At 41.5% G+C, this 26948-nt stretch overlaps 1 protein-coding gene across 2 annotated transcripts in view; it reads left to right on the forward strand.

The window, feature by feature from the left end:
- Positions 1-26018, forward strand: part of NR4A3 (nuclear receptor subfamily 4 group A member 3) — a 39255-nt gene extending 13237 nt beyond the window's left edge. For both annotated transcript variants that reach the window (XM_058523642.1, XM_058523643.1), the window contains 3 exons: positions 7686-7885; positions 10360-10538; positions 22741-26018. In XM_058523642.1, the coding sequence (XP_058379625.1) occupies positions 7686-7885; positions 10360-10538; positions 22741-22988 (627 nt within the window). In that variant the 3' untranslated portion in view covers positions 22989-26018. The remainder of the gene's footprint in view (positions 1-7685; positions 7886-10359; positions 10539-22740) is intronic.
- The last annotated feature ends 930 nt before the right edge of the window (positions 26019-26948 follow it).

A 26948-nucleotide genomic window follows, 5' to 3' on the forward strand; every position in this document is an offset into this window, starting at 1 on the left:
TGCCCAAGGTCACATAGCTAATGTTTAAGTATCAGAAATAGAATTAGAAGCTAAGTGTATTGGACCCCAAAGTCTGTGCTCCTCAGTACCAAGCTTCCCTGCGTCTCTGGTTTCAGTGAGAGTGGGTGCTAGAAAAGCGTTCAGGAATAAAGATTTCTCCTCCCTGAAGCCACTCTGGCCTCCTTCACGCAATTTGTCTGAATTAATGAGGCTTCTCAGCACTGCCTACGCTGAGGTTACAGCACACGATCTGACATGGTTCCAGGGCATCTGAAATCACTATTGATGGTCAGTCCAGAGAATTTGTGCCCCAAAAGTGATTTTTTGGCCCCAAATTATCCAATTACTGGTCTACATGGCCTAATTAGTTATTCAGTGGCAAACCCTCCCCAGCACTTTGAGTTGTCCCAGGTGGGAACTGTCTCCGCACTGAAAAATCAATCCAGCCTGTTTGCTTGCCTCTGCACCATTCAGTGTGTTAGACTAGAGTCATCATCCTCATCAACAAACATTTATCCAATTTAATTGTTAGCTTTGTCCAAAACAGCAGATTGACCATGCCAGCGTCTGGGTCACATTGGTACTACCTTTGGGGCCTGGCTCCATTTTGCAAAGTGTATTTATTTTAATTGCCTTGTTTTGGAATCAGATTGAACCTCATAGCTTGGATTCTCCTGCCTTTAGATAGCTTTACAAAATTATCAAAAATTGGACCCAAATCAATTAAATTAAAAGACTTTTTAAAAAATACAGTGAGTTTTCATTAAAAACTTGGATGAAGGCATAGAAGCATGCTGATCACATTTGCAGATGACAGAAAGCTGGGAGGGATTGCTAATATGATGGATGTCAGTATCAACATTCAGAGTGATTTCGACAGGTTGGAACAGGATGGGCTGAAACCATCATGAGGAAAGTTAACAAAAATAAATATGAAGCTCAGCATTTAGAATTTTAAAACATGGGAGAGCCTTGGCCTGTCAATGGTTCATGTTAAGATCTCAGGAGTTTATTCCATACACACTCAATATGAACCAACAAAGTATATGTGTGGTGGAAGGGAGAGATGCCTAATTACCTTAGGCTGCAGTGGTAGAAGTATGGGACCAGAACCAAGTTGGTGGTGGTCCTATGGCCTCTGTCCTGTCAGATCATCATTAAGTCTAATTCCAAGCTGGGGTTTAAGAGGGATGTGAACACATGGTTTCTGGGAAAGTGTAAGGTATGGTTGGAGGAAATGGAAATATGTAGATAGGAAGGGAGAAAGTTTGGCAGGTTTAGGTCATTCTTTTGTCATGTGGCAAAAAGAACTGTTGCTCCCCAGGCAGATCGAGAGAGAGAAGGAGGGGCCCCTTCCAGCTCACTTGGAAGACAAGGATGAGCTTTCTTAGCTGTAAGAGCTGCTGTGGAAGTGTGAGTTCATCAACACAAGAAGTAACTAAGGAGAACAAATAACAGGATTTCTCACAAGCAGAGAGGTTATATTGGATGATATTAAGTTCCTTCCAACTCTACAGTTTTATCATCTTATTGTCCCTAAATGCAAGTGATTATATATACATATACAAATAAGAATATGTGTTGTTAGGGAACTTGTTAGTTACCAAGATTAAATTTGCTTTGTTCTCTAAAAAAACATTAACATAAAATGAATGAAGCATAATGAATTTATTGAGGGCTTACTTTGAGCTAGGCACCATCACGTATATTCTTACGTAATTTCATTTAAGTCTCAGCTTTATGTGGTATAATTTATGGTTTCAGTATTTTTTTTAAGAATGTCATTCATTGAAACTCAATTTTCATAATACCCTCTCCTTAAAGTTTTATATTTACAAATTCATAGCACTGGAGGTGACCTTGAGATCACCTTATCCAACCCCCATATTTTCAAAGGAGTAAATAAAGGCTTAAAAGGGTTGCATGGCAGAGCCAGGGCTAGATCCAAATCTCATTACTCAAGGTGATATGTTTCTATTTCACCATGCTGGTTCTTCTATGTAATGGCAATTTACCAGATTTTTTTTTAAAATTGAAGTTTATTAGATATTTAAAAATTACAATAATAGTACTATATACCCGGTGGTTTTTAAAAAGGCAAACCATTTAAAAGTGGATGCAGTGAGAAATGAGTCTCCTCTTCATTTTTTCTTGCCTAATCCTACTCTTTAGCAGTAACCGATGTTAACATTTTAGTGTGTACCCATAATTTATTACATTTTAACTAAGAATTTGCCCTGTCAGGTTTGAGTAAGACTGTTGATTTGACCAAAACAATTTATTAAAGATGCTAGCTACCCCCAGCAAATCAGGTAAATAGAGAAATGAGAAAATATTTGCCAGACAAGTATGTTTTAATCTTCTTGTACCAGCATATGTGCCTTTAAGGTAGTAAGTGAGTGGTTTTCCTTGTTGGTGGAAAAGGGAGGTGGAGTTGTGTTCCAAGTCACAGAGGGAGCGAATGTTTCAGAGGCCAGAAAGTGAGCTCCTCACTCTGTGAAGCATTCCTGGCTCGAGGACCTTCACTTCTCCTTTGGGCCAAACTTCTCTCCTTCAAAAGTGAGCTCAGATCGTCGTATATCAGTGCAGTCAAAACATGTCACGTTTGATTTGTTTCTCCTCGAACTGTTGCTCGTCTCTGCCCCACAGTTGCTTTTAATTTAGCGATACGTGTGTGTATATATAGATACTGGGCTTGGCTTCAGAACCTGCATAATTACTAATGGGAAAATACACTTCACGTCCTCATTAGTTGGTCATTTCAAGTATTTTTCAGCAAACTAGGATGTTTTCTGGTAACTGGTGTCACTTAGTGTAGTAACAGACTCCAAATACAAGAGATATTGCTCAGATAAAACCAGGCACCAGCAAATGGCATTTAAATATGTTAACAAGATAGACTAGAAGCAACATGGCTAACACGTTAGACCTACAAAGTAGGCAGCGTGAGGACTCTGCAAAGAGAGTGGTTTCATGAAGCTACTCAGGAGACCCTCTCAAATTGCCACCAATTCACTAGATGATTTCAGGCCAGTTCCTGCCCCTCTGTGGGCCTCAGTTTCCTCATCTGAATGGTGAGGAGATTGGACTAAATGCATTTGCATGATCCTTTCCAGCCTTCACGTTCCCTGACCCTTTGACCATTATACCTGCGGTAATTCCACTGCATTTCCCAGAGTGTGGTGCCCAGATTGCCTTTATCAGAAAGAGCCAGAGTGTTTGCTTTAAAATGCAGATTCCTGGGCCACACCCAGACCTACTGAGTCAGAACTGGGGGGAGGGGAAGGCAGGCAGGAATCTATATTTTAACAAGTGCCTCTGATGATTCATTGGCACACTAAGGTTTGAGAACCACCGATACAGTTTAGTAAGAACAGTTTTACCTCGAATCTCCTATTTCCCAGCCTTTCTTGGGGTTGAGAAGGAATGAACAATAGAGTAAAAATTTCTGAGAAAGTAATTAATTCATTTAACAAATATTTGTTCAATGGCTACTGGGAAATATATTCACTGCCAATTTTTAAAGTGTCACTTTTTAAAGTGTAAGAACCTAATAATAGGAATACATAGTTTGGCTCATAGAATGATCACGTCTAAAATATATAAAGAAATATAAAGACCCAAGGAAAAGTGACATTCTAGGGGGAGATAAAATGTTCTTAGGATATTTTACATATTTAGCCTGAACTTGAAAGTGAGATAGAGCAAATATCAGATTCCACTCTGCTATGAAAGCATCACATTGCTAATATTTTTAGGGCTGGTGTTCACCAAGGGTGTCACTTAATTTGCATTCAAATAACTTATTTCTGGCGTGGGCTCTTGCTGAAGTCTGACTTGTACAGCTGTGTTCTCGACATATAAAATGTGTAAACTCATTTTAATTTAAATAATATCCATTGATGTTTGCAGCTCTAGATTCTCATTCCAGGGGCTCCACAGAAATCTCCATTAGGCATTAACTGTCAGTAAATGTAATACTGTGTCTTTGACTAGTGGTAAAGCCAGATTTTTGATGGATCAATTATCCATTTAGGCTGGAATAAAAAGAGAAAAAGATTCATTTTTAAAGTCTTTCTCTATTTGGCCTATATTCGATTGGAATGATCAATAAACAAGTATTTCTAGATTTTCTTTGGTGAACCGCAAACCTGCCTAGATCAGAGACAGAGTGATGTAGGGGAGCAGAGAAGCAGAGATGGGAGTCTGATTATTCCAACTCCAGGTGCAGTATTCCTTGGAGAGGTTTTTATAAACTGCTAGGCCAGGCAGAGGAAGAATCTAAAATGTTTTGTTCTGTTTCTTTAAATCTTATGCTCGGTAGAGGGGATGCTTAGTCTGTCTTTTCTCCCAGCATTGGATGCTGACCCTCCAGTCACCCTCTAGTTATTGGTGGCTCAGGCTGAATCCAGTTTGGCTCCAGAATTCTGGAACATAGACCAGAATCACTGCAGGTGAAGCCCAGAGGGTCTGGCTGGAGTCTGGCACACTGGGCCTGCTGGCTCTCTTCCTTGCTCGACCCCACGTGCAGGGCAGACAGGGACTGCATTTCCCTGTGTGCAGGATGCATGAAATGTGAGCTCAGCAGGCACCGAGGCCTGCAGAGGACCCTGGGTGAAAGCTAAGCACTCTGGAGGATTCTGAGCAAATACTGGAAGAGGGGAGGTTGTTGAGTTGTGAGCCCTGGCTTCAGGGAAGCCAGACAGGAAGGAGCTGTTAGGTCCTACTCCCAGGGAAAAGTTTACATCCTTTAGTCTTTTTCTCCACATATAACAAACTATTTTAAAACAAAGTAATGCTGAATGAGTGTGAAATTCTAGGCAAAAACATCATACCTGGAATGAATAGCAACATTTAGAATCATCCAGTGCTAGAGCCACCACATGGGACATTCGCCAGGACAGACGATAGTCTGGGCCATAAAACACACCTTCACAAACTTAAAAGAATAGAAATCATACAATGTCTGCTCTCAAACCACAATGGAATTAAACTAGAAACCGATAACAGAAAGATAGCTGAATGCAAGAGCCAGAAGGAATCTTAGGGATCAGCTAGTCTAGTCACTTCCTACTTCAGAGGCAGAAACAGACCAAGAGAAGTTAAGTGACTTGGCTAGGACTGCACAGCAAGTCAGTGCCAGAGCCTGGAGAAGGACCCCATGACCTGCTGCCTGAGCCAACATTCTTCCCTCTATTCCTTATTACCACTCACTTGGGAGTCTCATATGTAATGCTGGCAGCTGTCTATAGGTGGTTCTGCTCTGAATTTCATCGTGCCCTTGGAGAGCACATGGAATTAGATTCGTATAAGAAGAGAAAGTAAAAAAATAAAATAAAATCTCTTTTTTTCACTCTCCTCCAGTTAATAGTGTGTGTGCCGAAAGGAGGTGGTGCGAAGTCTGTAACACCAGGATCCTGCTGCCACCCTTGAACATCCGTGGGAAGGACTGTTTCCTTCTCCTGGACTTTGCTCCCATGGTCCATTACATCACAGAACAGCCAGGGCTTCATAGAATCCAGGCCCTGGCTGGGATTATTGGGAACAGAGGAGCCAGGGCTCTGACCTAGACCTGATGTTATGGGATTGTAGAAAGTCAGGGCTGAAACTTAGAAAGCTTCCGGTTCAACCCCTTCCCCCATTTTATAAAGACAGAAGCCGAGGGACAGTGATAGTTCCAGGTATCATAACCGTGATCTGTATCATCACTGTCATCATTTGTTAAACATGTTCTATGTGTCAAGCCCTTCACGTATATTATCTTATTTACACATCACAACAAAGTGTTGAGGCAGGCATTGTCCCCATTTTACGGAGGAGAAAACTGAAGTGAAGTAATTTACCCCAGATAACCAAAGTAAGCAGTAGAGCTATGTTATTTCACAAATTAGGGGCCTGGGCGAATCTAGGATTAAAGTAGCTGGCCACTTCTCTGATGTTTCTTTTGTTATTTCATGATGCCTCTTGAAAGCACAAAGGAAAAAAAAAGACCCAATTAAGACAAGTGGCTCATTTCCTCATACCGAAGTAGTTCTACATTAAGCACGCGGCTGCTTCTTGGCTGTTCCTCCTCCTGCCAGGTTAGGACATTGTAGCAAACCCAGGCACTCCTCTGACTATTTCAATGGACAATATTTAACAGCTATTTATTGAGGGTCAATTATGTGCCAGTCACTCTGTTGCTGACAAAAAATGGGACCCAATGAACACATCCCTGGAGGCCTCCAATTAGATCAAAGCAAAATGCTTTTTAAAACTATGCCACAGGCTGCCAGCTAGTAACATCAGACATACTCGCAGCCAGGAGGTGTAGGACTGGAAATCACAGGCCGTGTTTAAATCTTGGCTGTACCACTGTTGGTTATGTAATTTGGGAAAGTCTCTTAGCCTCTCTGAGCTTCTCTGAGCCTTGGTTTCCTCATCTGTAAAATAAGGATTAAAATCCATTTCCCAGGAGGATCAACTGAGAGCAGGGATGTAACACTCAGCTCTGTTGGTGTCAAGAAAATGATGGGCATATTCACATGAGTGTTTCTGCAGATCTCTTAAGTCTGTGTTATTGGTTGTCCTTGATTATTATCTTGCTATATCAGTCTTCCTGCCTGAAGCAGGAAAGATTTTCCTCTGGTGATTCAAGCAAAACCCTGACTCTCCCAGAACATCCAAAAGCTGGGTAGAAGCTTTATTCCCACTTATACGTTTCTTCTCCTGGGACCCTCTAGATCAATGCAGTCCAATGGAAATGTTCTGCAGTGATGGAAATGTTCTACACTGCATGTGGCTGTTGAGCACCTGAAATATGGCTAATGTGACTGAGGAACTGAATTTTTAATTTTATTTAATTTTCATTTAAGGAGTCACAAGTCCTGAGTCTGATGGCACATAGCTGCCTGGGCCCTGCCAAGGAGACACCCTCCCCACCCACCCCACCACCACTTCCTGGTTTGTTTTATCTCACAGAAATCCACCTGCAGCAAGCAAAAATCATTCTCTTCTATTGGTTAATTCTGTGATTCCAAACTTCTGTGTGCATGAGAATCACCTGGAGATCTTGATAAAACAGTTTCTTGGGCCTCCCCTCAGAGTTTCTGATTCTGTATGTCTGGCATGGGGCCTGAGATTTTCATCTCTGGCACATTCCCAGGGCTGCTGGTGCTGCTGGTCTGGGGACCACATTTGAGACCCATGGGCTAATTAAGCGTCTTGTTTGGAGACAGTTGTGCCTTAGTGGCGTCAGTAGATCCTGGAGGCCCACCCGGAGACAAACTCCTGGGGTGACGGTTCTCAACACTGGCTGCCCTTTGGAATCACCTGGGGAGCTTTAAAAATTCCTGATGACCAGTCCACATCCCAGACCAGTTAAATCAGACTCTCTGTGGGTGTGACCCAGACATGAGTGTGTCTTAAAGCTCCCCAGATGATTGCAGTCAAGACTGAAAACCACTGCACTAATGGGACTTAAGCAAATTTCTTTGTCTATTAAGTGGTAACAAAATTCACTCTATTTATATCACAGAGCCATTGTGAGAATCAGATGAGATTGTGAATGCAAAAAGGTTTTATAAAACTGTGGGACCTAAAAGTAGGGATTTAGGCATTGACAATCTTGGAGGAGCCAATTTGCAAATGATGCTGTCATCCCTGATGAGTTGAGATAACGCTGCTCTCTGCGGTTTGCATTCTAGTACTGTCCCACTGAACAGGCCGCTGCCGGCACAGATGCTGAGCATGTGCAACAGTTCTACAACCTTCTGACAGCCTCCATTGATGTATCCAGAAGCTGGGCAGAAAAGATTCCCGGATTTACTGATCTCCCCAAAGAAGATCAGACATTACTTATAGAATCAGCCTTTTTGGAGCTGTTTGTTCTCAGACTTTCCATCAGGTAATTACAACTATTTTATCTTCATCAGTCCACTCCTTCCTTTGAAGAAGTTGGAAATATGCTCTGTTTGTAACTGAGTCATCAGTGAAAGATTTGCTTAAGAAGGAAATATGAAATATGACCAGGCATTAAAAAAACTGAGCAGTGGGTAGAGCACTGGACTGGTAGCCAGGACTCCTGGGTTCTACCCTCAGTTCTAATATGGACTTGCTGTAAGACCCTGAGCAGCGCACTTGCTTCACGGGAAATTCAGTCTTCTCCTTTGTAAAAAGAGGAGGTTGGATTTGGTCATCTCCGAAGCCCCTTGCAGCGCCAACATTCTATGAATCTAGGAAGATTCTCATGGTGCATAACGTATTTCCCAGGAGCAAGTATTTGTTTTGAACATTGCATTCACCTCCCGGTTTCTAATTACAAGTCACTGTTCTAGTACACCAGATGGGGCCCTAAAGACTTTCCGTAGCCTCTCAACCCCCAGTGTTTACTCCAAGAGAATAGCTTCTGGATCAAAAGATTTGGTTCAGCCTATCACTCTCAGTGACACCAAACACCAAGAGGCAGCGATTTTTCAAAAAGCTAGAACCTGGGATCTAAGCTCCTCTCATAAAGACCACATGTAGCATTTTAAATTCCATCTTCTTTGCTTCCTTGCAGTTATATATTTTTAGGAAATGGTACCAACATTTCACCAAATATTATAGGAAAAATCATCACCTTTCTCCTCTTTGTCTTCCCTACCACCCCCTCCCCAACTGCATACTGTGTTACCAGAATCTCTCGTTTAAAGGACAGATTCCCACGCCTCATTCCCAGCTATTTTGGTTTGGAATACCTTGGAGGAAGTCCAGAAATCTGCATTTTTAATTCGTGCTGTGGCGATTCTGATGCCAGTGGTCTGAGGTCCAGGTTTTAAACTCTGAGACTGAATCATTCTGTCCTGTGTGCACCTCTGTGGTGGGATCTGTGGGAGAGACAGAGGTGGAGTTACAAGTAGAGTGCCAGTAATTAGCATAATTACAGCCAATCAGGTAGGTGTGTGCAGGAGCCAGGCCAGCAATGTGACTGTCATCCATTAGGCAGGCAGCAAAGGATTAAGTAAAAGCAATAAGCTCCATGCAGGCAGACACCATCTATGCCCTAGTCACCAAGCTTCCTCCAATGCTTGGCTCCAGGAATGGCACATAATTAGTGGTCAGGAAATACTTGTTGAGTGAATGAATGAATAAACCTATACATCCAAGAAGCACAGTTAAAGAGATATTAACTTGTTAATGCAATAGGCTGAAAGAGATAAATATGTGGCGAGAGATTTGAAAATGATAGGAAAACTAAGATTAAAGTAGGGACCACATAGAATTCAGAATTACTTACACCTAATACTCGTCAAGCTCCTCTTGTGTACCAGGCACTGAGCATGGGCTTTCAAATCTTTTATTTTACAGTCACGCGTTGCTTAACAACGGGGATACGTTCTGAGAAATGTATCGTTAGGTGATTTCATCGTTTTGCGAACATCATAGACTGTACTTTCACAAACCTAGGTGGTACAACCTACTACACACCTGGGCTAGATGGTACTAACGTTATGGGACCACCGTAGCATATGCGGTCCGTCGTTGACTGAGCGTTGTTATGCAGCACATGACTATATTTAATTCCCACAACAATCTTAGGAGGTAGCAATTAGAATTCCTGTTTCGTAGATAAGGAAAAGGAAGCCCAGAGAGATTGGAAGAGTGCCCAAGACCCCATGGCTAGGTGGTGATGTCTCACTAGAAGTCTCAGGGCGCCTTTCATGAGAGAGAAGGGGATGATTATGGACGTAATATACTCTCAGGGCAGACTCAGAAACCGCACTCTGCAGCCCCACTGTTAAAAGCAGAGAAGGCAATACAAAATAAGGACTCTTTTCACTTGAAGCCCCTTTTCAGTTCATGATTGACTTCTGGCAGTTGCAGTGACTCAGGGTTTTTCGAGTCTGCACAATGGAACTGTAGTGTCTAGCCTCAGGCCTTATCAGTTTCTGACATTTAAGAAAACGAGGGGGAAGTCCTGGTGAAGGAGCCCTGAAGGGAACAGTCTCGTGTTCACAGCAGAGGCCGTGCACTGGGCTTCCCTTCCATAGTCTGTGAATTCCTGCTCCTCTGTGTCTGCTGAGCCAGCAAATGATTCTAGTAACAAGAGAGCAGGTGCCCCACCCCCAGCTTCCCTGGGGGCTGATGCTCACCAAGAAAGTCAGCACAGACAAGTGGTGGTGGTTGTGTGTCCCAGGAGCACAGTCTTGTTCATCGAGGGTGTCTGGGCAGGTTTCACTCGTCAAGCTCCTCTTGTGTACCTCAGTCACCACGCTGATTCTGAACGCTGCCCCGTGGCTGTTTGGGTGCCTGTGTTTTTTGATGTTGTCCCGCTGGACAGACTGAACAGACCTGTTTAATGTGTCTCTATTCTCCAACCCCCACGACTTGGTCTTGTAGGTCGAACACTGCTGAAGATAAGTTTGTGTTCTGCAATGGACTTGTCCTGCATCGACTTCAGTGCCTTCGTGGATTTGGGGAGTGGCTCGACTCCATTAAAGACTTTTCCTTAAGTTTGCAGAGCCTGAACCTTGATGTCCAAGCCTTAGCATGCCTGTCAGCACTGAGCATGATCACAGGTAAGCACCCCCTGCTGTCACCGAAGTGACCATGTACCCCTTTCTCTCCTTTCCTGGATGAAGGTGGACCTTCAGGACCCTAGGCCCCAGCTCCCTTGGCCTCTTCACACTTTCAGAGTTTCCTGTTCAGTCTCATCCTTCTCGGTCAGAGTGAGGCCTGGTGAGACAGTGACAGCAGGTAGAGGCTCCAGAAGAGGCTAAGCAGACCTGGGGCTCGCCTCCCATCCTTGTCATCAGACCCAAGCACAGGCTAGGCTGTCGGACTAAGAATTAAGGTTCAGATTTGAGACACTCTTGGCTGTAGAAAACGTGTTTTTCAGGCAGGTGATGAGTTTCGCAGGGGACCAAAAGCATCCTTTTGTGCAGATGGACCCTTTTTTCCGATGCATCAGAAATGTGAATTGTTTACATACACTTTCTTGGGACATCTCCTGTTAGCTAAAGTGAGATGTGTCTGAGTATCTTAAAAGGCTAGGCTGGTTCCTTGTTGAACAGTTTATAATGCAAAGAAACATAAATGCTGTGGTAGGAGTCAGACACCAGCATGTTCCCTCAGTATTCCAAGTGGAACCTGACTCCTCCTGGTCTTCCGTCCTGGATGAAAAACTCCCTTTTTTTGATGGAGGCTGCCAGAAACTTCCAAGGGAGCCATTAACAAAACAAGAACAAAGGCAGTCTCCAAGAGTAGGATTCCATTTAGAGGGCTTTCTAATGGCTTATGGGAGCGCCTGAAGAGAATACGCACATTTAGGGCACAAGCATATTACTCTAGCAGGACTGTAATGAAATTGGTTCAAAGGCTTTCAACTAAAGATCTTTAGTTTAATTTCAAAACTACTCAGCTCTTCCTTTGACAGTTAAACATTCAAAACTAGAAAGTATGGAGTTTAGTTAATTTAAAAAAACAGAAACAAAAACTAGAGCCAGCTTTGGCTTTCAGTAAATAAAACCAGTACATTGCCACATCTCCATGGAAATGGGCATTGAGTCTAGGTAATCAGCAAGTGTTCTGTGATCTAGGCACTCTGCTGCATGTCGGTGGGTTTTCAGAGATGATAATGCACATCTCTGGAGGAAATAGAACATGCAAACTAAGAACGGGATGCAAGGTGTTGAGTGCCGTGGTGGGGATGTGGGAGTCAGCGCAGAGTGCTGAGAGACTGAAGGTGGGGTGGTCTTCTCAAAAGAGGTAACATGAGCTGGTCCTCGATAAAAGCATAGGATGTCTCCAGGCTAAAATGGAAGGAGTAAGAATTCTAGGCATAAATCAAAATTTGCTAAAGCCATTAAAAATATGGCTGTCGTAAGTTTCAGGAAGGAAATGACAAAAAATAGAGTGGTGGGAAATGAGACTAATATGGTGGGTAAGGGTGGGGCAGGGCATGAGAACCTTTCACACCTAGGTGAAGAAGTAGGAGTTTATCTTGAGAGCAGTGGGGGTCTACAGAAAGTTTTGACCAGGGAGCATCCTGGCCAGGCTTGCATTTTAGAAATATTTATCCTGAGCTGGTTTTGAGCAAAAATTTTAGCAGGAAAGAGACTAAGAGGAAAAAGGCCAGTCCAGATGTGAGAGCTGCGGTTTAGGAGGAGGGCCCCGAGGCTGACATCCTTTTTTGTTTTACTCTATAAGTAGAAGTTAATAGACAACTATGACACTACAAAATGTGGGCGCCAGGCAGTCCCCACCTAGAGAGATTGGTAGTTCAGTGCCAAGTATATGGAGTAGGAATTAGGAGAAGGTGGTGCCAGTCCAGTCTCTGCCTCCAATTTGCTGTGTGTCCTGCAGTTATAGCTCCTCAGCCCGCTGCCCATTTATGTGGAGGCTCGCACAGGGAGGAGGCAGTTGGCGTGGCAGAAGTAGCATGGACTTTGGAATCTAACACCCCCAGGTTTTAATCTGAGGTCCCGTATTTAATAAGTATGTGCTCTTGAGTAACGCATTTCATTTCTTTGAACTTCAGTTTCTCCATCTGTAAAATGGGGATAATAACATCTATTCCATGAGGTGGTAGAGAGGATTGCAGAAAATTAGATTTATGATGGAGCCAAACTGGATTCAGAGTTGGCACTGCATCCACCTACATTCCATCCTGGAGGGATGGTGACAGGAACTTCCTCAAATTAGGCACACGCCTGCCCTTTCCCCTTGGAAACCTTAGGTAGTCCCAAATCAAACTCAGTGGCATGAGGAAACAGGTGGTGGCTTTAGAAGGCAGTATGTTTGGTGAACGTCTCCTTGGATGCTTGAGAGAGAGGCTCAAAGAAGGACACTGATTAAAGGAGTTAAGCTGCGCTTACAATGGGCCAGGTCTTTTATGAGGTAGTTCCAGTTCCTGCCCTCAGTCCTGCCAGAATGTGCAGAGCGGGTTGTTATAGGTGTTGTGGTTATAACGCACAAGAAAAATAAGCCCCTCTTCTCTCATTGTGGACCTTGCAGTACTCTGTTTGTGATTTGCTGGTTGGGAGGGGATTTGAAATGTATGAAAGCATCAGGAAACGGCAGAAAAGGCGATGCCTGGGAAACAGCAGTGTGCGTTGTTGTGGATGTTAATTTTCATGTGAATATGGGCTCCCATGAAATCTTGACTTCTGAATAAGCTCCACTGATCACACAAAGTGATTGTGGAATATCAGTTGGGCTATTGGCAGCAAAAAATTCATCCCCAAGTTGTATGCTCCTAAACCACAGAGAACTCACGAAAAGGAAATGAGGTCTTAGAAGGTTAACCAGTCTTGCTTCCAGGAAAATTAGTAAGAATCAGGACAATATTGGTAGTTTGCACAAACATGGCTTTTTTTTCCTAATTCTTTTTTTTTCTTCTTCTTTCTCTACCTCTCCTATGTGCCCTCTTGAAAAACTAGGTGGAGAGGTGGGGCAGGAAATGGTTTCTTTCAGATCACTCTCCTTTCCTACAGTCAAAGGGACTTCCCCACAGTTGTGTTTGTCAAATGTTAAGTCCCCAGTTCATCTACCCTAACTATTCTCCTTTGTCCGTGCACATCCTTTACACGGGAGTAATGAAAATGCTTTATTTCTGATAGGATAAAAATGAAGTAATATCTAGTTGCAGTTATTATTTTTAATAAATAAGAAACCCCCAAAATAGAAAGTTAGTGTGAAATTACCGTTTTGTAAGTATCCATTCATTTGATAAATATTGAGGGCCCACCGTATGTCAGGCACGGTGACGGTCCCTAGGGATGCAAAGATGAGCCACGCATGAATTCTGCTGTCAGAAAGTGTATAGTCTACTGGGATTATGATTATGATGTAATGAACTCAATGCATGGGGTTAGTGCTCAGGTCCTTAAAAGGGATAGATTCAGTGCAGGGGAAGTCCAGATTGCTGCTAGCATTTGGGGGTAAAGAAAAGTGGAAGTGCTGGTCATGAGTGGTTTCCCAAGGAGGTGGCATCTAGACGTGAGAAGATAGAGAGGAAGGACATTCCAGATCAAGGAAACAGCGTAGCAAGGGCATAGTGGTGGAACACTTCAGCAGATTTTGGAGAAAAGCAAGTACAGTGGAGTTGCATTATACATGTGTTAAATCACACATATAATCTCAATAGAAAGAAGAGAAAAATTAAAAGTGTGCAGGCTATTACACTCGATGACTGTTTGTTCCAGAGTGAGCATGAGAGAGAAGACAGGAATCCACTGTGGGTCACGGTCTTTCTGCTTCTGGTGGTGAAAGCTGAGAGCTGCACTTTGGGGAAATTTGAAGGCTTTTCAGGGAAAAAATTTATTCTATGTGATATTTATGTTATGGCCTGGTGTTATGACCTAACCTCAGAGAAAAATGCATTTCCCACGTAGTAAAAGAGAAATAAGATAGGAAAGGCAGCTTTGGACCAGGTGGTGGAGGGAATCTTGAGTGCCCAAATGAAATTTTGCAAGTCACTGCATTAAAAGAATGTTCCCCATGGCTTTCTTTTCCCTACTCAGGTTTTCTGTAAGGTGAGAAAATGATTCCTTTCTCTTCTGCCTGTAGTCTTTTTCCTGTTCTTATTGGAACATGAATTCTAAGATTGAGGAGGAGGAAGGAAGGCAGAACCAGAGGCAGAAAGCAATGAAACAATGACATGAGAGGACCTGGCAGGTGGCTGATCTGCCACGCCCTGCACCACCTGTCTTCCCAAAGCTCCCCTGCTCACTCTAATTGGTTACCTAGTTACCCTGTTTTCTATCATACATAGCCATCAGCTACATTGCAAGGAAAAATAAGTGTAAAACTTGGCAGGGAAGTAATTGTTAGTGTTTTTTTTTGTGAGGAAGATTCGCCCTGAGCTAACATCTGTGCCAGTCTTCCTCTATTTTGTATGTGGGTCACCACCTCAGCGTGGCTGACGAGTATGGCCATGCTTGGGATCTAAACCCGTGAACCCAGGCCACTGAAGCAGAGTGCGCTGAACCAAACCACTATGCCACAGGCCTGGCCCACAGTATAGTTTAAAAAAAGGAGGGAGGGGGGCCGGCCCCGTGGCTTAGCGGTTAAGTGCGCATGCTCCGCTACTGGCGGCCCGGGTTTGGATCCCAGGCACGGACTGACCCACTGCTTCTCCAGCCATGCTGAGGCGATGTCCCACATACAGCAACTAGAAGGATGTGCAGCTATGACATACAACTATCTACTGGGGCTTTGGGGAAAAAAAGGAGGTGGATTGGCAATAGATGTTAGCTCAGAGCCAGTCTTCCTCAGCAAAAAGAGGAGGATTGGCATGGATGTTAGCTCAGGGCTGATCTTCCTCACAAAAAAAAAAAAAAAAGGAGGGAGGTTGTCATGGGATTTGGAGATTGGAGATCTGAGTTCAAGTCTTTACCCTGCCTCTTCGTAGCTGTGCAATGTTCAGCAAGTTCCTTACCCTCTCTGAATCTCAAGTTTTGTCATTTTTCACAAGGATGATGATGTCTACTTGTAGGTTTCTTGTAAAGATTGAATGCACTAATGTGTACTTTGCAGAGAAAAAGATATTAGACAAACTGTCATTATTATTATCCTAAATGTTAAATGTCTTACTTCCAGGAAGAGCTAGCTGTTCTCCTCTCTAAGAATCCATAAAAATGTTCATGCATCCCTACAATTACATATACACATCATATTAAGTAATTTTTTTATGTCTTTATTTTCCAACTAGACTGTGGGTTTCTTAAGGGTGGAGAGAGCCTTATTCATCTTATAATTACTTTAGCGTTTAAAAGTGTCTGGCACATGGCAAATATTGGTTGAATGAATGAGTTAATTGTGAATATCAGAAAGTCTCCCAAATTAGGAAAATCTGAATTAATTATTTTTAGCCCACCACTTTGTTATTAGAAAATAGTACGGATTCCTCAGAAATACCTTATTTCAATTCAGATTAATTCACTAATATTTATTGAGCATCTGCTATGTGCCAGGCATACAATCCCTTACCCTCAAAGAGATTGTGGTGTCACTGGGGAGACAGACACCTGCTCTAATAAATCACAGATAGACAGACTGAAAAGCACAATTACAGCCTCCACACAGGCCGCTGACCAGCTTGTGGCTTCCTGATTGCCATGGGCTCAGTGGCTCTGGGACTGCCCGTCAGTGAAGGATGTCATGTATGACATGACAAGTAGCAGTGAGATAACTTCTCAGAGAAAGAAGTGGAGCTCAGAGCAGGAAGTCCTGTTTGTTGGTGTGTGCATTACACACACATCTATCCCCAGGAGCCCTCTTCTCCTTCCCCTTTGGCTGGACCTGTAATATTTTTGTCACTGTGTTGGCCTGTGCCCTGAGACCTGCTCAAAAAGAAAAGGAGTCGCTTTTCCTCATTGGGGCTCCTGATGGCTACCATCACCTCTTTCCTCATCCCCTGCTCTTTGCCATGAGGAAGAGATTTTGGGGTTTCTTGTATGGGCCTAAGAGGCAGAATTGGGAACTGTAGAAAGGCAAAATTTTAGCTCAATATAAGAAAAACTTTCTAATAGACAGAACTATTTGGAAAAAGCAGCTGTGGGGAGTGAATTCCTGCATTGGAGAGTGAGGTTTACAAACAGAGACTAGATGAACACTAGGGGTGGACTGGGTCAAGCATCTTATGGGATCTAGGATTGACTAGAGCGGAACTTCTCCAGCTTTTATGTGCATGCAAATCATTGGGCGTCTTGTTAAATTGCAGATTCTGGTTAGGTAGGTCTGGGGCAGGGCCTGAGATTCTGCATTTCTGACAAGCTCCGAGGTGATGTTGATGGTGTTGGTCTAGAGACCAACTTGAGTAGCAAGGGACAAGGGAACCAACTGGTAATTAGGATCCCATGAAATTAATAATAGCTACCATTTTTAAATTCTCGGTGCCAGGCACTGTGCTCTACATGTGTTATTTTGTTCAATCTTGTTTAGTAAATAGATTTGGAAGTACCTGGAATGGATTACAGCAGATATGGGAAGCAGAGAGACCAGTCAAAAGCTATTAAAACAGTCTAGGTAACAGATATTGAAGATGTGGTCCAGAGCCAGTGAGATTGAGAAGAGGAGACAGATGTACATAAGGAACGTCACAGAGATAATAACCAAAGTTCTTGCAGTGGATTAAATATGATGGGCCAAGGGGAAGGCATTGTTAGAGATGATTATGAGAGTATTGGGGAGGATTGTGGAATCATTAATAGGCCAATTCAGAGAAGTGGCTGATTTGAAGGGGAAGTTAATGAGTTAAGTTTTAGACATAGAGGATACTTGCTAATATTTATTAAGTACTTTCTATATGCTAGGCATTGTTCCAAATACTTCACATGTATTAATTCATTTGATTCTTACAACAACCCATGAGGCAGTACCATTATTAGCCCTATTTTACAAGTATGGAAACAGACTCAAAGTCACCCAGCTAATAAGTGGGAGAGCGAGGCTTTACATCCAGGAAATCTGGCTCCAAACTTCTAATGTGGTAGATTTTAGAGTTTGTAAAGTTCTTTACTGTTGTTAGCTTTTTGCTAACTCTCAACTTGTGTATTCTGAGCAACCTACACATTTAGTATTCATTTAATCATATTTTACAGGAACTTGATCCTCCATTTACATATTCATTTAACAGATATTTATTGGGTGTCTCCTGTGTAGTAGGCTTGATGCTGGAGATACAATGGTGAGCAACTACAGTCCATGCCCCCATGGAGCTTACATTTAATGGGGGAGTCAGGCAATAGTCACATGAATATCTGATTTCAACCTGTTAAATCCTTCAAACGGAGAAAATAGAGTGCCACAGGAGAACATATTCTAGACTGGAAGTTAAAAGGGAAGCTTCCTTGAAGAAATATTTGATCTGTGATCTAAAGGATGAATAGATCTTAACTAGGTGAAGAGGGAATAACATGAGGACAGACCTAGATAGCTCTATTATTTCACTCAGTCAGTCTCTTCCTCTCTCTCTCCTTCTACCTCCCCATCCCACTCCCTCCTCTCTCTCCTCCTCTTCCTGCCTCCCTTCCTCTCTCTCTCAGCAGAGATGTCTATGGCGTGGGTAGCTAAAATGCACAGGCCTCTGACAGTGTCTTTAGGTACTCACACCACACAGGTTAGGAGTGCAACTGTTGTCTGTTTTGTTCACTGGTCAGCCCCAGTGGCTGTAACATTGCTTGGCATGGAACAGGTACTCAATAAATATTTGCAGAAGGCCGGCCCCGTGGCTTAGCAGTTAAGTGCGTGCACTCCGCTACTGGCGGCCGGGGTTCGGATCCCGGGCACGCACTGACGCACTGCTTCTTCAGCCATGCTGAGGCCACGTCCCACATACAGCAACTAGAAGGATGTGCAGCTATGACATATAACTATCTACTGGGGCTTTGGGGGAAAAAAAAAGGAGGAGGATTGGCAATAGATGTTAGCTCAGAGCCAGTCTTCCTCAGCAAAAAGAGGAGGATTAGCATGGATGTTAGCTCAGGGCTGATCTTCCTCACAAAAAAAAAAAAAATATATATATATATATATATTTGCCGAAAGAACTAATTAATCAATTAGCGGATTAGGTACACAGAAAGCAGGAGGGAGTTACAGGGAGGCTGAGTTCCTCTCAGGATGAGGAGGAACGTTCTAACATAATGTTCAGGGCAGCCTGGTGTAATAGAAATATCTCTGGGAGTGAAAGAAATTCGCCACTTGTTAATTTGGATCGTGGGTAAGTCACTTAACTCTCTGAGCCTTAGCCTTCTTATCTATTAAATAAAGTCTTTGTCCTGCCTAATTCACAGGGTTATTATAAGGGTATGATAAAATAATCTAAGTAAAGGAGTGTAATATAATGTGCTATTAAATATATTTTTATTATCAGGGTGAATTAGTGAACTCCCAGTCCAGCTGGTGCTGAGCATTCTGTCTGTGGTACCTTGTAGTGGAGATTCTTGTCTTAGGCAGGAGTTTGAACTAAATGGCTCAAATTCTTTCCAGTTCATGTATATTATGGTTATGACACATAAATTCATTACTTAACTATTTCTATAAGTTGTATTTTAAAGTGTTGAATACATAAAGCCGAGTTAAAATACTGAAGGATAAAAATGATGTAGATCAAAATGCAAGAAATACCGAGAAGCTTGTTTTGTTTCATGGTGGACAAAGATCTTAAACTAAAATCTGTGTATAATTCTCTAGGAAGAGGGAAAATCTCCATGTCTGATTTCCCCCAGAATTTACGAACTCTCTGTATATCGGCTCAGCAGCCATGTTTACCAAGCTACAAGAAGAAAGGGGCTCCTTTAAACTAAAATGTCAGTGATTGGGATTTTAAGGTATTTCAAATTACTAGGGAGGTCCCAGACTCTTAGTGACTCCCTAGTGATTTGAAAATCTTGCTGGCTGCTGGCAGTAGTTTGCATGGAGACTGAATTTTATCTCAGACCTTTTGAAATAGTAAAGAAGCCACAAATCCAGTAGCTGTTCAAAACAACAAAGAAGGTGCCTTTGGCTTCTAACAGGAGTGTCTCTGAATTCCTCAAGGAATTCCAGGCCTAGGGTTGATCCAGCTGGCAGGAGGTATCGATCTCCACTTGAATTCACTGAATAAATAATGGTTGCCATAGTTATTGAGCAGTCACAACTGGTTGGAGAGCAGGGAGAACTCGGAGACACCTTCTGTGAGTTTGGCCATGAGAAAGTCTGGTTACAAGGTTCTATAATCAACCCCCTCCCGAAATCCAGCCAACACATTGCTCCATTTCTTTATCCTGATAATGAATATGGGATCTTGAACACAATGCAAGACATGAGACGCTGAAAGGAAGGGAAAGCTTCAATCAGTGGATTGGCATTTTATTCTGAGAAAAGCATCTCTCCCTGGGTTATGAACCTAATTTGATATATCTCAGTGTTAATAGAATTTACTATCCACAAGACAACTGTTTGATCATGTGACAGCTACTGGAGGGCTTCACAAAGGACCAAATCTCAGTTTGTTCTATTTTAACATTGTTTATTATACAAATAGCATTAACCCGGAAATTTTAAAAGATAGGAAAAGAGTTATCTGACAATTTCATAAATATTTTCACTTTTCTGTTTCCTTTCATTCTTCTCTATATGCGGAAATAATTTTTGCATAGATGTAATCACAGCTTAGATACCATTTTATATTCTATTTTTTATTAAATGTGATATTACATATTTTTCTGTGTTGCTTCATAGCATTCACATTTGTCCTTTTTGATGTCTACAGAATCCTCCATTGTATGTATGCACCACTTTTTACTTAACAGTTCCCTATTCTTATCCCCTTTATCTTTTTCAGTTTTTCCCTAAATAGATAATGCTACCCCATATGTCTTCATGCATACAGTTTTACTCTTCTGTTGAATTTTTCCTTCAGATAAATTCCCACGAGTGGGATTACTTGGTCAGAGGCTATGAACATTTTATAGCTCTTGAAATTTACCGCCAAATTTGCAGTCTGCTTTTTTGCTTTTGGGGGGAAAATAAAGCTTTAGGCAGAAAACTATTGCAGACAAAATTTCTCTTAACGTTCACTCTTGGGTGCTCCTTCTGAGACTGACACAAGGGGGCTATGTATTTAGTAAAGAGAAACCATAGAGGACAGGTTTGCACCTCGGCTGATTAGCTGATAGTTTCCTGGGGAAAGCAAAGTCATGCACTGCAAAGCTGGGGAGTTAGGGGCTTTCTTGCCTTTCATTGGACCCTGCAGTTGCCAGCCATTTGCCATGTGTCAGGCAGCGTCTTAGCTGCTGACTGTACCATGCGTGTAGCATGCTACAGTTGGCAGAACACTTTCATGTAGCATCATCTTAACTGAGCCTCACAATAACCCATGGAGGTGGGTTTTATTATAATCGCACTTTTTCTTTTAATTTATTCTGTAATATTTAAGATACACAGAAAGGAATGAAGACGAATTCAACAAAGACTTGTGTATCTAATCCCCATTATCCTGGGAGGACATTGAGCCTTAGAGAGATAAGTCACATGGCTAGTAAGTGACAGAACCAAAACTGGAACCCGGGCCTCTCTGACTCCAAGTCCAGTGCCCTCTTCTCTATATGATGTTGCATTGAGATGAGACGCCTGCAAGTTACAATCCACTGAGATGCTGCTGGCAATTTTCATGGTTGTACTTTAATATAATTATAACACATCAGAGCTGGAAGGGACCTTAGAGGTCATTAAACCCAACCTCCTCCTTTTAAGATGGGCCCTAGAGAGGGAGGAACTCATCCAAGTCATACACAACTAGCCAAGGCAGAATGCAGATCTCCTGGTCCCTGGGCCTCCTTTTATTTAGGGCAAGAGAAGAAAAAAATGTCTGGATAGTTGCCTCATTTTTCTGATGACTTTTACTTTAAGGAAATAACTTTTCTAACAAAAAATATTTTGTTATTTTATAAAAAAAATTAATGTAGGAAAAATTAGAAACTAATACTGGATTTCCCATTGGATGGATGTCTTCCATCTCTCAAGAATTACTCTTTTACATGTAAATATTCTGAGAGGTGAAAACTTTGAGATAACTAGGGCCACGGTCTTCCCTCAGGAAAGAAGCTCTGATATCTACATGCTAAGAGAGAGCAAAGTGATTGGTATTGGATGTCAGGCTCCTTTCTCATTACAGGAAGATGTGACATTGCTCTGGAGCAAGAGGACAGAATGAGCCTCAGAAGCCTGGGTTCAAATTGCAGCTTTTAACAGCTGTGTGACTTTGGGAAAATTACTTAACCTTATACATAAAATAAGAGATCATAATATTTAACATGGGGATCATTTTATATATTGTTTTATAAAATATAAGATACTGGAGTTCATGTCTTGCTACATTATAAAATCCCTGCACCGCCTCCTTCTGGGCCTCCTCCCTTCTCTTTGACTTTTCCATCTCCACAGCAGGAGGACATGTGTATTTTGTACAGAGTGGCAGGTGTAGGTCAATAGGAGTTTCAAGGGGGGAAAAACAAGGGAAAGAAAAGCTGGATTCTTCACAATGCTGGTTAGCAAAAAAACACAGGAATGTACTTTGGGTGAACATGATGTAATCTATATAGAAATTGAAATATAATGATGTACACCTGAAATTTAAATAATGTTATTAACCAAAGTTACCATGATAAAAACAATTTGAAAAATAAAGAAAAATAAAAAGAAATTTACAACCTTAAAAAAAAAAAAAGAATGCACTTTGTGTTGGGTCTCGCGGGGCAGCCCTTGGGTCAGCAAATGGAACTTACGACCCCCCAGCCCCCAAAAAGTGAGTCCATCAAGATGGGAACATTAATTCGTTTGCCTGGATGTGTTTCCGTGTCACTCTGGAAAAGAGTGCTTCCTGACAGGGCTTTTGTAAGACCTCAGTAGGATAATGTGGGCAAAATAATAAGCCCCCTGTCATTCATTCAATGTGCCATGTGCCGGGAACTGTGTGCTTCATCTCGTTATTCACCTCAGTTGGTCTTCCCAGAAACCCTGAATTGGATATGATAATTATTTTCATTTTATAAGGAAATTGGGGCTCAGAAGTTAAGAGACTTACTCAAGGGCCCACAGTGAGTAAGTGACAGGACTGGGATTCAAACCCTGGTGCTATTTGATACCAAAGGCCATCAATTACCCCTAAGAGGGAGGACACTTGGATTATAAAATGCCATTACAACTGGCAGAACAGGACACAGGCCTCCATTAGGGATTCAGAGTTTTTTAAGATATAACTGCCTCCTAAACCTGCCCTTTTCTATCCCTGTGCAGAACGACATGGGTTAAAAGAACCAAAGAGAGTGGAAGAGCTATGCAACAAGATCACAAGCAGCTTAAAAGACCACCAGAGTAAGGGACAGGCTTTGGAGCCCACAGAGCCCAAGGTCCTGGGTGCCCTGGTTGAACTGCGGAAGATCTGCACCCTGGGCCTCCAGCGCATCTTCTACCTGAAGCTGGAAGACTTGGTGTCTCCACCTTCCATCATCGACAAGCTCTTCCTGGACACCCTGCCTTTCTGAGCAGGAGCAGCCTGAGCAGGGAGCCGCCTCATCTGCTAGCACCTGCTTGCTAAGCAGCAGAGGGATGGGTCTGGACATCTACCATTTTCTGTCCTTCCTTAAGAGAAAAAGCAGCTCCTGTAGAAAAGAAAGACTTTTTTTTTTTTTTTTTCTGGCACTTTTCCTTACAACCTAAAGCCAGAAAACTTGCAGAGTATTGTGTTGGGGTTGTGTTTTATATTTAGGCTTTGGAGTTCGGGTGGGAGGGGGGTATAGTTCATGAGGGTTTTCTAAGAAACTGCTAACAAAGCACTTTTGGACGATGCTATCCCAGCAGGAAAAAAAAAAGGATAACATAACTGTTTCAGAACTCTTTCTGGGGAATACAATTATAGTGGCTTTGTATTTAAAAACAAGAACAGCCAAGGGTTGTTCGCCGGGGAGGATGTGTCTGGAGATGGATCCCTTTAGAATACACTTCCTGTATCGAGGGTACATATGTGGTGCAAACAAGGCAGAAATTCCCTTTTCTTAATTTCTTTCTTCCTTTATTTTATTTTAACAAATGGTGAAAGATGGAGGATTACCTATAAATCAGACATAGCAAAATGATAATGGCTGTTTGCTTCCATATACAAGTGCAATTTTTAAAGTGCTGTCTTACTAAATCTTGTTTATTAACTCTCCTTTATTTTATATAGAAATAAAAAGGAGGCAGTCATGTTAGCAAATGACACATGCTAATTTCCTGGCAGAGGCTTTGTCCACCTGCCCTGTAGAACTCTTCTGAGGTATGGTCCATCCAAGACTTTAGGCCATTCTTGATGGATCCAGATCCCTGCTTTGACTGTCCAGCTGTCCTGAAAGGGGCTCAACTTATAAAACAGATTGCATACAGCTGTTTTGGTTGTGTTCTATCAATCCAGCCAGAGTTCCCTAAACTTACTTCAGCTATAGCAACTGCCTGACACATTCATTCAGAAGCCCCAGGAGCGTTCAGTGAGTCTCAAGTGTTGGACCCTAGATGAGAACGTGCAAATAAGTAGGAACTGGATCATACAGGGTAAGCACAAGGGATAATAAGGTTTTTAAAATATATATAATTTAATTTTTGTTATTGGTTAAAGAGACAATTTTGGAGAGCAAGCAAGTCTTATTAAAAAAATAATATGAATGTGAGTACTAGAAAGGATTAGTGGGCTGCGTTTCAACATTCCGTGTCCGTTCTCCTTTTGTATGTTTATCCTGTTAATGCCATATTATTATGAGATAATTTGTTGCATAGTGTCCTTATTTGTATAAACAGTTGTATGCACGTTATATTGTAATAGCTTTGCCTGTATTTATTGCAAGACCACCAGCTCCTGGAAGCTGCGTTACAGAGTACTTAAATGGGGTGTTCACAGTGACTTGGATACACCAATTAGAAATTAAATAAGCAAATATATATATAAATATAACAGGTTACATATATATATTTATAATGTGTCTTTTTATTAACCATTTGTACAATGAACGTTACTTCCCATGCGGTTATTTTATGGTTCATTTGCAGTGACTTTTAAGGCAGTACTGTTTAGCACTTTGATATTAAAATTTTGCTTATGTTTTGCTAAATTCAAATAATATTTGAAGATTTTTAGGTCTAAAAGTCTTTATATTATATACTCTGTATCAAATCAAAATATCTTTGGCCATTTTGCTAAGAAACAAACTTTGAATGTCAAACTGATGTCACAGTAGTTTTTGTTAGCTTTAAATCATTTTTGCTTTAGTCTTTTTAAAGGAAAAATAACAAAACTATGCTGTTTATATTGTCATTAAATTATACAATCAAACAAATGCCAAATGAATTGCCTGATTGCTGCAAAGGATAACCCAGATAACAAATCATATATTTTTTTTTTCCAAGAGTCATTCTGATATTTGATCATGTACTATGTTTGTGTGATGAGCTTTTATGAAAGATGATTATTTTTATATCAAGATGATAGGATCTGGAAAGTTAGGATTTTGGAATGTTAGACTTAAAAGGGGCCTGACTAGTCAACTAGTCTACCCTATGAAATTCATAGAGGAGAAAACTGGGGCCTAGCAATGGGTAAAGAGTTACCCAAGATCAAACAGCTAGTAATAGAATCAAAACTAGGACCTAATTCTCCTTTCCATAGTCTTTTTTATTCAACTTACTGCATGTATAGGAAAACAGGCTTTTAAAAACAACCATTAACATTTACATTTTACCTGACGACAACCATGAGTAAAGTGGTACTTTTGCATTAATTTTTTGAGCTTATATGCAAACATAATAAACATTGTTAAATATCAGAAAAGCTAACATTTCATACAAGGTAGCTTCAGACCAAATTCAAATTGAATTTGAATAAATTAGAAATACTGTGCATACATAACCCTTTTGTGCACCATTAGTATTAGAAAGTTAATCCTTGTTTTTTTTGTCATGTCTGTAAGGAAAAACAAAACAAAGCAAAAAAACAGAGCCCTAGGGAAATGCTGTTACTTTTTATTTTTACACCCATCAGATTTAAGGAAAAGATTTTTTAGCCGTGATATCGATTGGTTGGAAGGAATGAAGGTTTTTAGTTATAGGTCCAGACACTAGTGCTGAAAATAAAGATTACAGCCAATGCCCTTCTGTCTTCCATAGTTATTACAACTATGAGAGCCTCCCAAGTCATCTATCAAATCAACTCTCTTTTTTTGTCTTAATGTTGACATACAAGTTTATGCAGAGTGGATGACCAACTAGCTCAGAGGAGGACAGCAAGAATTAAAGCAGGTGATTCTTCCCTTGTGGGAGAGCTCTCTCAGTAGGAACATGCCTTCTGCGGGCGGAAATCAGGAATCCACCAGCTGTCAATGGAGAGTGCCTTGCTTTTATTTCAGACAGCAGAGTTTTCCAAAGTTTCTCTGCTCCTCTAACAGCATTGCTCTTTAGTGTGTGTTAACCTGTGGTTTGAAGGAAATGCTCTTGTACATTAACAATGTAAATTTAAATGATTAAATTAAATTACATTTTATCAATGGCTACTGGTGTGTTGAATAAGCATGCTTCATTTAACAGTATTCTCTGAATCATTTATATAATAGTATGTGCTGTGGACTCTTAAACACATCCCCAAATGGATTTTTTAAAAGGCTTAGTGATGCTGAAAAATTAATAGGCATTCTGAATTGGAAATATATTAAACCTCAATTGGCAAGAGGGACATTCTGAATTCAATAACCATTTATTGACTACTTCCTGTGGGCAGAGCACTGTTTGGTGCTTTGAGGAGATAGAAACTCACAGTGTATGAAACTGTTTTTCTTTCAACTGTATATAACTTAAATGGAGCTAACAATTTCTTGCCTAGAAGTATTCTTTAGGGATATGAAGAATTTATTTCTATATCAAGGTGACGGGGTATCAATTGTTTGTGAATCAGAATTTACAAGAATCAGGGTTAGAATTCTCAAAGATTGATCGAGACTCCCTGCCTTTCTGCTGAAGCCATTACTACTGCATTGCTTAGAAACCCCTCTGTGGGCAATGCAAATGCAACTTTTATTCAACTCTACCCCAAACATCATATATTCTGTGTTAGTGCAAATATGGTTTTTGTGGGCGTTGATGGCTCAAAAAAGAAGTGTGGAGCTCTCATGATTTACTTCAACAGTTCATGCATAAAGTATTTTCTGTGACATCTAAGTGCTGTGTGTGGTCTAGGAGCCAAACCCTTCTTCCTGCTTCTCAGCGGTACCTCATTTCCTCAACTATAAAATATGATTAGTAAGAAAGGAATGAGACATATAGTGGAGCACTATCTTGCATATGAATTCAAATATAGGTGCTAGGCCAAAATGAAAAAAATGTTAAGCTCCTTCTCTGGGGACTGTAGGGGCAGAAGTCTGGTTTGAATGGGGAGGGAGGCAGGAAGTTCAGGGCTAAATAAAGGGCATATGCCTGCAGCTGAATTT

Source organism: Diceros bicornis, chromosome 28, assembly GCF_020826845.1.
Source record: "Diceros bicornis minor isolate mBicDic1 chromosome 28, mDicBic1.mat.cur, whole genome shotgun sequence".
Taxonomy (NCBI): Eukaryota; Metazoa; Chordata; class Mammalia; order Perissodactyla; family Rhinocerotidae; genus Diceros; species Diceros bicornis.